Here is a 14564-nt window from a genome sequence, read left to right on the forward strand (position 1 = left end):
ACCATGTCAGGAGAAGAGCAACAAGGAATTCTTCCAGACCTGAAAAGAAACATCTCATTGCCACCTACAGCCCTCCAGGATTCCCAATCCCAGCTTCACCCACTTGTTTTCCAAAATCTAAGATTCTCTATAAAAAAAGAACACTGTCTATATCTATGCATATATGTACCCAGCTACACTCTTTACAAGTAACTTCCCCATTTTATGAGATCTGACAAGGCTTTTTCCCCAAATGAATTAAACTCGTAGACACTAAATTAAAATTTTGACTCTTAGCTTGTTCTAAGCAATTCTTAAGTATGTAGAAATGTAGTAAAGCATTTACAGTAATATGAAGATCTGGTAAAATCCGATCCTTGCACAACAAAATGATGAGGCAAACAAGATGAACAGATGCATGTAAAATAACTGTGTCCATTACCATCAGTACAGAAATGTACAAATTGAGATTACTCCAGATTAAGAGACTGAAATAAAAATGTCTGTAAGAAGTTCCTTGCATTATGAGTATTTGGCTGCCAAAAATCTTGGTACTCATCTGTAAAAGTCAATGTTGTTTCTTGCCTTAGTAACTATTCCCCACCAGTTCTTACTCCCAGAGATATCATTATTTCATTAAAATATAATTACATTTAACAATTAATGCTCCACGCAGTGCAATTCTGCTAAATCAGTGCTTGTGTTTTCCAGAGACCAGCACTCCTAAACCTATGGAAGGCTGATGTTTGTGCCTCAAAAACCCACCTGACACTTGAATCCCAGCCCACACTGCTCTTTTAAGGAGCAATTCCTCCATCAGCTCAGTAACAACCCAAAGAAGGTTTGGCACTCCTGGTCGTCTCTGTTCAATGCCTAATAACTAACATTGATCAGAGGGGTGACTAAAGCCTCAGTCCTAACACTGTGATGCAATCTGGAGCTACACATGTATTTTTAAACCCTTTCTTTAACATTCCTTCAGCCATCTGGCTGATTTCAACACTGGCTGGGCACCAACAGCAATCACTGCTCGATTCTGTGTCTGAAACACAGGAACAATTTGTTTGCTGTGGCAAAGAAGGAATTGAAATAACCACGGTAACAGCTTGTGCTTGAACTTACAAGGAAGTTGAAATGCAACAGGTATTTCTAGACATGAGGTGGATCAGCCTCATCAGGTATTTGGCAATACAATGAACGCAGCAACTGCCTCTCCTTGCAAAAGGATTGCAGCATGTTTGTACCCACAGAGACTACTCAAGAAACCAAACCATCATCTCGACTAACATCACTGTGAAAAACCTTTCAGCTCTGCTTTTGAGGTGAAGAGTTTACCACGTACAGGAAAACAACAAAACAGAAACCACTGTGCCAGCTGCATCCACCAACCTCAAAAAATTTGAATTGCTTTTAAGAAACATAATTAACCATCTCCTCTTTCAAGTCAAAGCTCCTGTAGGAAGTGGACCTCCACTCACAAAAAAAAAGCAATATTTTTGATTTCAAATACATTTCATGCACCATAGTAAACATGGAGAAAAGTGTGTACCCCAATAAGCATCCACATTTAAGTACACACACACGGTGGAGTACTCGGAGACAACCAGCATTCAGCTGAACAAAAATATACTTCCAACAACAGAATTTCTCTATTAAATCCATGTTTATTGCTTAAGTTTTATCACAGTGGAGATTAAATTATGCTTAATCATCCGGTCAGTGCTTTTGTACCTTCTTTAATGCCAAAAAACCCCCACATTTTAAACCAAGTCATTCATACACTCGAAGTCTTCTCACCATCCCACCATTCATCGCCTCTGTGTGCTCCTGTAGTTGCCACGGGCTGCGAGATTGTAAAAAGGTATAGCTAAGAGGCTTATATTTATAATACCATTTTTTTTTGTTCAAGTATTCAGAGAGCAGCACGAGTAGCTGCCCTGCATATTAGAAACATGTCTGCACTGTTATTTATTGCTGTAGGACCGAGGCTCCTGATGGAATGGTGATGAAATTTTGCATCACTGTGTATGAAGATGAGCTCAGCATCCCGTCATCATCCCAACTCCTCCCATGTTAGTGAGCGACACAAGGCAAAACGGGCTTCCCTCCCTTCCCTTCCAGCCACGGGGCCTCGAACTACAAATAAATAAAGCGTACACTCACAACGTGTGTAGTGCAAATTCCAAGTAAACAGAATGACACGGAAATAAAACTCAGAGTTGCCAACTTTGGTTCAGCGGGGCAGCAAGGATCCCACGCCCGGCGTTCCCGCCCCGGGAGCGCGCACCGCCGCCAGCGTCCCGTGTCGGCGACAATGATTGAAGGAGACTGTGGGAGGCAGGGGGACACGGGGCCACCTCCGCACGCCAGGCAGCCAGGCCTCACCCCACACACGCCAGCAGCCCCGGGCAGGACGGCTGGACACCGCCCGCGGCGCGGAATTCCTGTTGGCAACTACGTGGAACATGGATTGCGTGGCCCAGACTAATAGAAGGTAATGTTTGTTTCTCCAGATACAACCGTTGAAAGAGAACATCTACAACATTGCGATTCAGAAAGAACTTAATGAGAATTAACAGGAAAGACATTCAACTCTGGGGGAGCGCTGTGTGGGGGTCATTCCCTTTAAACAAACCCCAAGGAGTGGTTCGAGTCTTGCACAGCTCTGGGCCATCACAAAACCTTCTGCACTAAGCACAGAGCTAGATTTTTGTAAGTTCTTTTTTTTTTTTTTTTCTTTTTGTTGCTGTTGTTTCACTTATTTTTCTTAATTATGCAAATCTACTTCCCACACAGCCGTGTTATTTGGAACTGAAATAAGACTCCCTAATGTTTTTGTGGCATAAATTCTGTATGCAGAGAAAGGCGACAATTTTGTCTCAGTTAAGGTTAGGACACGCTTAGACTTACTCAGGACCCTTTTCTCCAAAGTACTGGTAGCGAGCAGAAGAGTCATGCAGCTTTATCAGTAAAACAAGTACATATTTTTGCCATTTTTCTTCAGTGCTCATTAAGAGTATTCCTATTTTTTTAAACGTTTGTTTTCTCAGTCCACAACTTGCTATTTCTCGCATAAAGACTGAGGGAAATCACTTGTGTTTTAAACAGCATTCTTACACAACAGGTTGAACCCTTCCACAAAGGAAACACAGAACTAGCACTAGAGAGATCTCTCAGCTAAAAGGATGGAGATATTAAAATAATAAAAAAATAAAAGGAGAACACCTCTGCAAATACAAAGAAACCTCTCCTTGTTTGGGACACACACACTGAGCTTTTAAAAGCTGAAAATTCATAAATACGGTCATTGTATAGAACTTTAGAGAATTAAGGCTTCTAAAAACTTCAGTGCCAAAATAACCTCTCTGCATATCAGTATTAAGAATAAAATATTTTCCATTTTAGGTTGTGCTTGCCTTTTTTTTTTTTTAAAGACTTCTCTTAGTTCCGTAGAATTTTGTCACATAATATTACGTACTGAAGGGGAGTGTTAGAACTGCTTATTGAGGTTTTAAGTAGTTGTTAGACTAAGTTACAGCGATAAAATTCGATTACTGATCTGATTCATTACTACTTTACATGGGGCTATTGGCTCATTTCACCTTTTTTTCATGCTTAATGTGGCCATTTCTTCTATACTTGCCATTGGGGATCCCGTTCTGGTAGTGTCCATTAACAGCGCTATGTTTGTCATTGGACCAGAGATGTTTGCTCTGCTTGCAGATTAACTTTGCCATCCTGGCCAAAACATAGTAAAGTAAGGCAGCACCCACTAGTAGGACCAAGGCAATATCCAGTAAGAAATACTGAAAGAGGGAGATGCTGTAAACAGCAGCACGTAGGTGCTGGGCTCCGTTGTGGCGCAGGATGTAATTGATCCAGTACACAGTCCGGTTCACGGGGTGTCCAGGCTGGTCCTTGTGGATCTCCGACAGCCTCCGCGCCCGCTGCCGGTAGCTGGAGGGAGGGAAGCAAACAAGGAAGAAAGGAAAAGCTGTCATCTCGTGTCACTGTGCTACTGAATCACCAGAGAAATGCACAACAGAGAGAAACCTGGGGTTGATTTTGCAATAAATCGCTTCCGCCTGGGTCCAGAGTTTCACCCAAAACTTTTGGTTTTTCACCCTGGCAGCTGATCCTGCCAATTTCTTCCTCCCCTGTCTGCAGCTTATTTACACAGGACTCGCCTTTCCACCAAGGATAATTGCACAAGGGGAAGGTGATGCAACTGATGGTATCACAGTCGCTATCAACATTCCCCCTCTCTGCCTCTGCCCTGCTGCTTGCTCCTGACAGGAATCTCCTTTCCCAGAAACACTCAGCTGCCATGAAAGCAAGAAGCATCAATAGCACCACACCCCAAAATTAGGGTTAGCCCAATACAACATACTGCCAGACAACCCCTCACTAATTTTTATCTGGATATAAGTGGTATTACAAGCCAGAACAGAAAAATAACACTAAGTATAATTTTTTTTTTATAATAAAATCACAGAACTTAATCACTCTTCCTGAGTACCTCCCCATTTTAGCTAAAACCCAAACTGTGTATATGTATCTTGCACCAGGCCCTGCAGGCAACACCACAGCCAGACTTGCTCGTGTGGAGTAATCAAAACAGACACAAAGGGACCTTGGTCTGCAACACAGAATAAGTTGGGACAGGTTTGTTTCCATAACCTCTGTGCCCTCCACATGGCAACTGCTACAAAGAGCAAGCAAGACAATTGAGTTTTGGTGCTGAGCAACTAGCCCAGCACCCACACAGAAACCTCAGCTGTTAGGTAATCTTGGGAAATAGGACAAACACAAGACTTGCCTCAACTGTACACACAAATAATAAAACACAGTTTTTTTCCCACTGCACAAAGGCCTCCTGTCCATTCACACACAATCACTCATTCCGTACCTGGGGTCATTAATAACTTTTACTAGGGCTTCATACAGCTCACTCTCAGTCATGGTCTTCCAGTTGAGCAGGATTCCCATCCCTTTGGCCTGCACACGGGTCATGGTGTCGTAATGGTCTCCGAAGAGGGGAATGCCCACCACTGGCACCCCGTGGTACATGGTTTCAAAAATGCTGTTCAAGCCTCCGTGACTGAGGAAAGCCTTAATGTTAGAGTGACCTGGAACCACAAGAGGCATGAAGGTTAACATAAAGTTGCTGAAGCACCTGGGTACAACAAGTTTATCACCACGTTTTTATAACCGCAAATCAGGCAGGTTAAAATTACTGCAGCTTGTTCTGAAGTTCTACCTAAACCCACTCTGCTGAAATTCCTCATGCATTAAATCATTTCCTTATACACTGAGAGAGAACAGCCAAAGTAAAGAAAGAAAATTCTCATGTGTATGAGTTGTGTCAAATGATTAATGGAGTAATTAATATGCATTGCCTACTCCTGAGGAGCTGCAGGCGGTGACTCCAGCAGGTTCAGCAGTACACTTGAGCAAGGGGGAGAACGGTTTTGTATGGAATATAATTTTTTTTAATGGCAGGACAACTGATGTCACACTCTCCCTAAAGTTTCATGCGCCTTACTTGAGCTTAGCAAGACCTGACAATCACAGCAGCAGCCTGCCTGCCTAAGAGCAATCCTGTAACCAAAACAAATCTACCTGCTCTAGGAGCCATCTGCCTACTCACTACGTTCTCCAGCTCACACACACACTGATGCTTAGTGCACTCATCAGCTCACATCAGAGCTGTTTTGGGAACACACAAACATCCAGGTCTCCCAGAAGCAGTCAAATATTCTGTGGCCTCTCAGATCTGTAAGGGGCTCAGGTAGCATTTGACAGGGAAGACAAAGAAAAATAAAATATCAAGTTTCATTTCCTCCTGAGAACATGAAGCACCTCAGTTCAACAGAATGGTTATCAGTTTGCATCACGTACCCAACTTCTGGTAGAGTTTTTTCTTGTCTTTATAAAACAGTATTTACAGTATTTCCTAAAACCTACTCTGATGCTCAGTTTCATGACTCCTCCTTGAACAGTGCTTCAACTTAGGTAAAACATGAAATTCATATCAGGGAAAGACAATTAACAGAGAGGCATTCAATTCTCTCTTCAGATCCTAATTTAAGGTTCTTGCTCCATGACTGCCATGACAGAAATTATCCTGGCTTTATAATAACTACTAATTCAGTGGACTATTTTTGAAAGAACAAACTGAACTGCAGTGAGAATAAGCAATAAATAATGGAAACAGATACTCACCAAGGAGGTCATTTTGTGGCAACCATTCGATCAGCTTGGTATTGTTGCCTAAATTCCTTGGTTTGTTTCCTGAAAACCTAAACCAGCAACATGAAATGGAAACAGTTATCAAACCCTCCCAAGTAACTACTAAAGGATAGGGTTGTTTTGTTCATTAGAGAGGACTGGAACTGCAACTTCAGAAAGAACCAGCTACACTTTCCCAGTCAAGCAAGACATACATTGTTGGAACTCTGGTTACCCAGCAAAGAATCCACAACACATCTCTGCAACTGGCTTGTACTTCTGTATGTCAAAAAAGCCTACATTATTTATGCTAAGTTGTATAAAAGCAATTAATTATGTCACTGGCTTGCCCTCCCTAACCAGAAGGGCATTGAATCTACAAAAATCCCTTGATTTAGCATCATGACATTAAAAAGTTCCAAGCAGTACTCACCACTTTTCTGTCCAATACACAAAACCAAACCCCAAATCCCAAAAAAACTCCAAGTCATATCTGACTGATATTTAAATACATAAATTTTAATAGATGGCTTTAAATGAAATTGTTGGGTTGGCATTAAAAAAGCTATTCTCAAGAAAAATCCTCCAGATTTATTTACTACAAAACAGGAATGCTTCCTCAAGAGGCATGTTCCAGGGAAAAAGAAAATCAGTATGATAAATTTGGATTATTAATTAGAAGCCAAGCAGTATTGTGGGATTCATAAGAAAACAGTGGCTCTACTCCAAACTAAAACTGATGCCACCTTTACTACCACATTCTCTGCCACAGCCTGAAAAATTCACATTTTTCCTATTCATTAGTGGGATTTGATCCTTGAACTACAGACAGCAGCAAGGACACTCCCTAAAATATTGTGTGGAACAGGCCACCAAAACTATTAATACAGCTCCAAGACTGTGGCAGGGTTGTGAGACACCTACGTAAGGTGTAAGACACTGAATATTTGAAAAAAAAAAATAAGGTTCACATGAACTCCACCAAATTATATCAGTGATGTTTGGTGTGAAGCAGAGCTAACTAAACAGTTTGTAGATTTTTACAGAGAGTTGTGAGCACCACTCAAGATGTTTTCAGAACTAAGAACACTTTTACTGAGTCTGACTCCTGAAAATTTGTCTTCCTTCAATTTCTCACAGAGAACAAGCAGCTGAAAAAATGAATAATGAAAGCCTGTGTTTACACATAAAAAAGGACAAGGGCCTAAAAAAGTGAGGGAGAAGGGGAAGAAAGAAAATTGAGGCCTTTCATCATCAGGATTAATTCTTGAGCCCTGGGGTAGTTCCTTCATCAAAAATAGAGCATGTCCTAAATGTTATCATCTTTCAGGATTAATTCTTGAGCCCTGGGGTAGTTCCTTCATCAAAAATAGAGAGAGCATGTCCTAAATGTTATCATCTTCGCTTGTTTTCACTGTCCCTAATCCTTCCAAGGACATAAATTCAGCCTAGGAGTGTAACCACGCCTCATTCTGCCATGACAATAACTGCTTCTCCTTGTTACTAGGGTATTGCAATATTGTCATGCCAAGTGTTTTCAGGAGTGTCACATCGTCTGTGCCACCCAGGCAGTCTCAACTCCAGCTTCTGCAACTCCAGCGGGAAACAAGCGCGCCCCAAACCACCCCAAGCTGCTCCAACACTGCCTTTACCTCCAGATAACCCTCTGGGGCAGCCTTGCCAGGGCGTGTGCCAACTTATTGGCGATGTCTTCCGACAGGTACTTGACTCCAGCGCCGAAGGAGACGAGGACAAAGCCGTTCTGGTGAGCACCGTTCACCCACGCCTGCAGATCCTGCGGGAAACAAAGTTCACACTGAGCACCGCAGAGGCACGGCACAGGGACAGTAAGCAATCGCGGCTGGGAAAGAGCAGTTTGTTGGTGCCTTTGTCGCTTCAGAAGCCAAGGTTCACAAACCCCAAGCATTCTAGAAGTCACCGAATGATGCTCGAGATTCAGAATCCAGAGCAGAGGCCATGAACAGCAAAACCCTTCCGTGTTTGTTTTAGCTGCACTGTTAGATGGTTTGTCCCTCCTTAACTGAGCAGTTGACACATTCACAAATTAACAGGCTGCATTTTAACTCAGCAAGGCACAAATAGATCCATCTCACAGCACCAGCTTGGAAGCCCTGCATAGGAGAAGTGTGAATGAAGCCCGGGACTCAGCTGTGTCATTTCCAGCCTTTAGCAAAGGGAGAGTGCTTCAAAAGCCTTGCTTTGCTTTCATTTATATAAAACAAATAAACACAACTTGAAAGAAGCCAGAGCTTCTAAAAACACTGTCAGTTCCTACTGCTCAAGGAATAAAGAAAACATACCTTTTGCTTTTTAAAGCATAGATTTAAATTCTGGGGTTTTCCTAACACAACTGTTAGCAGCAGAAACAAGCAAACAAAAAAAAGCTACAACTGCCATATCAATCAGATTTTTAAAGCATAGATTTAAATTCTGGGGTTTTCCTAACACAACTGTTAACAGCAGAAACAAACAAACAAACAAAAAAGCTACAACTGACATATCAATCAGAAGAATATCTCAGGATATGGTTTCATTCTGCTCTCCTCAAGTTTAAGCACAAGCCTGCCCAGCACCAGTGCAGCAATAGGAAATGAGCAAAGAGCAAATGAGGAGCTCACAATGTGCCTCTTGTCTTGGTAATAAATAGGAGGGCAGACAGTAATGGAGTAACGCCGTGCTATCGTATCCGAGCACAAAATCCAGCACACTGCACTGGGGGCTGTGCACTGCTCTCTGCTGTAAAGCAAATATATTTCCATTTTATTTAAAATCCACAGCTCGTCCTTCTCCAGTGCACTCTTGTCCTTTTTTTTTATTCATGTGGAGGGAGAGGGAGAAGGCAAAGGAGGGGAAGTGGCTGTGACCTGCCTCGAAGCTGAATCATTTATTAGGGGCTGAACTTGTGACACGAAAGTTTCCAAGTGGTTTTGTGATTTATTTAAAGCTCGTCCTTGAATCTTACTTCAGGACCTAAGGCATACTGCAAATGTCATTATATTATAGTCACTGTAGTGCTTCAGCTAGTTACATCTTGAAGTCTTTCCCATCAGCTGTTTAAAGCTAAAGAGAAAACTTTTTGCGGGCTCTAGGAGAAACCATCCTGAACAGCCCAATTTTCACAGGCCCTGGTCTTCACAGGGCACTCACCCAGCCAGAGGGGCAGATTGCTGAAGGTTTCCAGAGTGCCTCCCTGATGACACCTCCCTGACAGAGGTGCTCAGGAAGCCACAAACAAGGTATTGGTGCTGGCTCTCCAACATAAAAGCGTGGCAGATCTTGGGATACAAAGTCAGGGCAGCCTTGCCTGCAGCAACTGAGATGGAGTTCAGGACACTGAGGCAACGTGGCAGGCAACAGCAGCACCTCCTGGGCTGCAGGAAAGCCAATTCCAGCCTGGAAGTAACCCATGAGATACAGACCTAGAAAGACAGGCTTAGGAGAGCATGTGCCAGCATCACTTCCTTCAAGCTCAAGCATAGTCCATGCTGATGAGCAGGAGGCCAGCAAAGGTGGCAGGAAGATAAAGATGTGAAAAAAAAAAAGGAAAAAAGAACATTTCAGTCAGAAACAGGGACGGGTGGAATATCAAGGCACTGCTTGAACTTCCAGGGATGGGGATGTGGTTTGGAAAGCCAAAGGTAAATGGGACAAGGGACCTCATGCCAAAAAGTTCCAAGTGCTTCCTGCTTTCTTCACTTTCGCTTTTATTGGTTTGGCCTTTGGCAATGCCAGTTCCCTCAGAGCAGAGGAAAGCCTAAATAAACTGGACATAGACTGCTGACAGAGGGCCTAACAGGATGCTCCCAGAAATGCCAAGTGTCTGGAGACTGGTGTGGAATGGGTGGGGAAACAGGATAAATAGCAAGTGTCACCTGGACTTTTACAGAGGAAAATCCATGGAGCAGTCTACTCAGCCTCAATTTGATCCCTGGAAAGCGATGGAAAAGAATTCTGGACCATCCTGGCACCAGAAGGTCCTACCTGTGACTACCTCTGCTTGGCCAGACACTTGATTTCTGCTGCTGGAGATGAACCTGTTCTAGCTGAGGATGGGCTCCCGATGCCACTGCTCCTCTGTGCTTCATGAGAAATTCCAGGAGACTTCACAGATCCCACGTATTCACACAGTCACAATAATACTTTATTATAGGACCATAGAGGAGGGATAAATAATTCCCTGTAATGGAATTTCTAAAATAGCATTCAAAAAATCCCCATCTATACCAAAAAATAGCTGCTAGGTATTTATAATTTTATGTAGATGAATTTTTAAGCTAACTTTGTCACCTACAGACTTTTGCATGTTGTTGTGCAACAGCAAAGTAACCTGCTCTGTGTTGTTATGGTGGCTTCATAGCCAAGCCTCTGTAATTCTTCCCTTTGAAGGTAATCCCACTGCTTCAGTGGAACATAACATGGACAAAGGTGAATTTTAAATCTTGACAAGATTTTTCTTGGCAAGACAAGATCCTACCATCAGGCCAAAAGCATGGCATTTTTTGTCATATAAAATAAGATTATATATAAAAAAAAAACTGGAATACAAAATAAAATAGTTTGCATAACAGAGCCTAAATATCCAGACCAGAGCTGGATGATGCCTGGCCAAAGCTGAAGCAGAGGAACCTGATGTTGTCCTTGGAGTTTCCTTTAGAATGCTAAATTAGGAAGAATATAATTAATTCCTCAGGGTCAAAACTGCCCAGTGGCAACCTCAGGAAGACCCAAAGAGTTTCATCTCAGCTTGCTGTGTTTTGACATCAACTGAAAGTTTCTTTCCTACCCCAGAGTTTACCTGTGCTTTACGTGGTGCTGTGAGCAAGAGGAATTGCTTACCCACCCTTTGACCTGCAGCCTCTTTCCAATCTGCTTCCCCAGAGGGGTGCTGGACACCACTACTGCAGAAAATCAACTGCAGACTTTTCAGGATGAAGGCTCTTCCTGCAAACATCTGTGTCGTTCCTGGCATAACACAGCCCTGATTCAAGGGGATCACTACATATGTAGGGAGTTGGGTAAAAATTAGGCAATGGAAAACAGGGAATTACACTGCATCCTCTTACAGGAGTTTATGATCTGGAGGAGTCCATTATTCCCAGGTCCTTAAACTTACTGTAATTATTTCTGTGACAGCTTTTTAGCATGGAACTTCTAAAGAGGGGATCAAGTGAAACTGAATCTAAGCAAGTGGCATTGCCAGGCCTTTGGTTTTAAGACACATCTGAGTGTCCTGGTACTCAGATGTAAGCAAGTGGCATTGCCAGGCTTTGGTTTTAAGACACATCTGAGTGTCCTGGTACAATCAGCCAGGCCATGGCACAAAGCCTCAGCATTTTCTTGTGTTTTGCCTGTTCTTTGTGCAGTACTCAAGGTGCGATACCCACAGCAGATAAAGAGCAGGCTGTGCTCTTGGCACATCTCTGAAAGGGACCGAATACTTCAGCAGCACTGTGACTATAGCTATGAATGCCACTTACTTCTTGCATGTACACACTCCTAATGGTCACCAAAGAGAAGCTGGGAGCAAGGCTCACAGAACCAGAACACTGGAAAAGCACACACTGATGCCAGAGAGCAATTTTGTCTGCCTACAACTTCTGCAGCCTTCAGTCACCTTCCTACCCGTCCACTCACTGGGGCCATACTAGCCCTGACATCCCCCACAGCAGCCTCGATGAACCCACAAAAAAGCCCTCAGAAACGTCCAGGTTCATCCCTCATGAACTCACTACCCGTCCACTCACTGGGGCCATACTAGCCCTGACATCCCCCACAGCAGCCTCGAACCCACAAAAAAGCCCTCAGAGACGTCCAGGTTCATCCCTCATGAACTCACGCCTTTCTTCCCCTTAAATCCACTTACACTTTTGACCTCCAGCACACTCTGCCCCGGCGATCTAATTACTCTCTGTATGAAAAGGCACTGAGTCAGGATGAGTCATTAGAGCCGCCCTCATTAAAATCAGCATTCCCCGATCGGGCAGCACTTCACTGCTCCTGCCTCACAGCACAGCCACCTCCTTTTGCCCCCTTTAAAGGATTTCCAGGTTTCCTGTAAACTCGGGATGGTTTTCTTTTAACACAAGGAAGGGAAATTACCATTGTGGAGGTCTAACATAGAGAAAAAAAATCGGGGTAGGGAGATTGTTACATGATGAGCTGCTTTGAGCCTTCCTCAAACTCTGCTTCAAACTTGAACTGAGCACAGAAGTGAGAAGTTAATTCAAACTTAAGATATACATCATCAGGACGGGCATTTCTTTAAATAGCTCTTTCTTTCAGTGATTGGAAGAGAACACCTAACCCTCTCTCTTACCCCAAAATATAAGAAATGTCCAGGTTTTCTTTAAACTGAGGCAAGGGTTTTCCCTTCTAAGCCCTAGCACAGCCAAGAGACAACAATGCCCCTCATTGAGGCTACACTGCCAACTTGACAAACCTAGCGGTGACTTAGAAACAGGCATCTGGCTTTTCCCTTCCAAACCAGCACTCAAACCTGAAGGAATTATAACCCCCAAACGTCGATGAACTTGACAGCAAAACTTCCAATAGAAAGTCTAATGAAGAATCAGAACAGACACTCCCAGAGCTTGTGCACATCATGTCCATTTAAAGTGTAGGCCTGGCAAGCCTAATACAGCACATATACATTCTGAGCTCAACTGTGAACTATATTTTCCAGCTCAGTTATGGTTTTCATCTAGTTACAGCTTTATACACATTCATTATAAAGGACCACCTAATAAACATATTATAACACAGCACAGCCACCTCCTTTTGCCCCCTTTCAAGGATTTCCAGGTTTCCTGTAAACTTAGGATGGTTTTCTTTTAACACAAGGAAGGCAAATTACCATTTTGGAGGTCTAACCTAGAGAAAAAAAATCGGGGTAGGGAGATGATGAGCTGCTTTGAGCCTTCCTCAAACTCTGCTTCAAACTTGAACTGAGCACAGAAGTGAGAAGTTAATTCAAACTTAAGATATACATCATCAGGACGGGCATTTCTTTAAATAGCTCTTTCTTTCAGTGATTGGAAGAGAACACCTAACCCTCTCTCTTACCCCAAAATATAAGAAATGTCCAGGTTTTCTTTAAACTGAGGCAAGGGTTTTCCCTTCTAAGCCCTAGCACAGCCAAGAGACAACAATGCCCCTCATTGAGGCTACACTGCCAACTTGACAAACCTAGCGGTGACTTAGAAACAGGCATCTGGCTTTTCCCTTCCAAACCAGCACTCAAACCTGAAGGAATTATAACCCCCAAACGTCGATGAACTTGACAGCAAAACTTCCAATAGAAAGTCTAATGAAGAATCAGAACAGACACTCCCAGAGCTTGTGCACATCATGTCCATTTAAAGTGTAGGCCTGGCAAGCCTAATACAGCACATATACATTCTGAGCTCAACTGTGAACTATATTTTCCAGCTCAGTTATGGTTTTCATCTAGTTACAGCTTTATACACATTCATTATAAAGGACCACCTAATAAACATATTATAACCAATTCAAATTTTCACTTAAATGGTTAAATAATGCAAATATCACCCAATACCTATATAATTACAATTTTCATTGAAGTTATTTTAAAAGTTATTAAAAATGCATACTAAATCATAAAAAACTTAAAGGGCCTCTACTTGGAACACTGTGCCCAACCCTGCCAGGTCTGTGCTTGTTTCCATGTAAGTTCTGTGCAAATCCATGTCCTTTGGGAGAAATAGTACAGGACTCTGTGCTTGCATCAGGACAAGAGGTACTTATTGATCCTTGCTGTACTATAGGAGTGAGGGGGGAGGAATAAAGAAATAAAGTCCATCTTTTGACCAATGTGAGACAGGAATGCTATTGTGCCAGCCCCACTGTGTGGGCTTTGTTCTGCCTGGTTGTCTAATTAGCCATTCTCTGCAGGCCCCGGTGCTGGGCACACAGCTGTGAGCAGGGAGTGAGGGCCCAGCTGGCAGTAACCAGTGGTGCCTAATACTGAGCTTTGTTTCAGATAAACAAAGTGCACAAATACAAACATAGGCGGGTGTAATATCCGAAGCCTTCCCTGTTCAGCTGCTCCATTCAAATGTGCAATAGCACAAACGCCTGTTCTTCAGATATGGCTGCAAACCACCCTTTCCCCAAGGCAGAGCACAGGCATCCTATGCAACTTCTCCCAGATAATGCTGCTTACAGCAGACAAAACCAGATCTATTTTAAAATAAGAAGCCACATTAAGCCATCTTTAGAAAGGAGATACTCATAAATTAACAGAAAGGTTTAAAGACCTTTTTTTTCTGAGTGTGCAAACTTTTCTGCTGTCCTCTGAATAGTACTTCTCTCAT

At 42.8% G+C, this 14564-nt stretch overlaps 1 protein-coding gene across 6 annotated transcripts in view; it reads right to left on the reverse strand.

The window, feature by feature from the left end:
* Positions 1-1623: 1623 nt before the first annotated feature.
* UGT8 (UDP glycosyltransferase 8) overlaps positions 1624-14564 on the reverse strand; it is a 38160-nt gene continuing 25219 nt past the window's right edge. For all 6 annotated transcript variants that reach the window (XM_039710675.1, XM_039710676.1, XM_039710677.1 and 3 more), the window contains exons 3-6: positions 7863-8005; positions 6205-6281; positions 4889-5108; positions 1624-3936 (exon numbers count right to left, since the gene is read on the reverse strand). In XM_039710675.1, the coding sequence (XP_039566609.1) occupies positions 3573-3936; positions 4889-5108; positions 6205-6281; positions 7863-8005 (804 nt within the window). In that variant the 3' untranslated portion in view covers positions 1624-3572. The remainder of the gene's footprint in view (positions 3937-4888; positions 5109-6204; positions 6282-7862; positions 8006-14564) is intronic.

Source organism: Passer montanus, unplaced genomic scaffold (assembly GCF_014805655.1).
Source record: "Passer montanus isolate IOZ18808 unplaced genomic scaffold, ASM1480565v1 scaffold23, whole genome shotgun sequence".
Taxonomy (NCBI): Eukaryota; Metazoa; Chordata; class Aves; order Passeriformes; family Passeridae; genus Passer; species Passer montanus.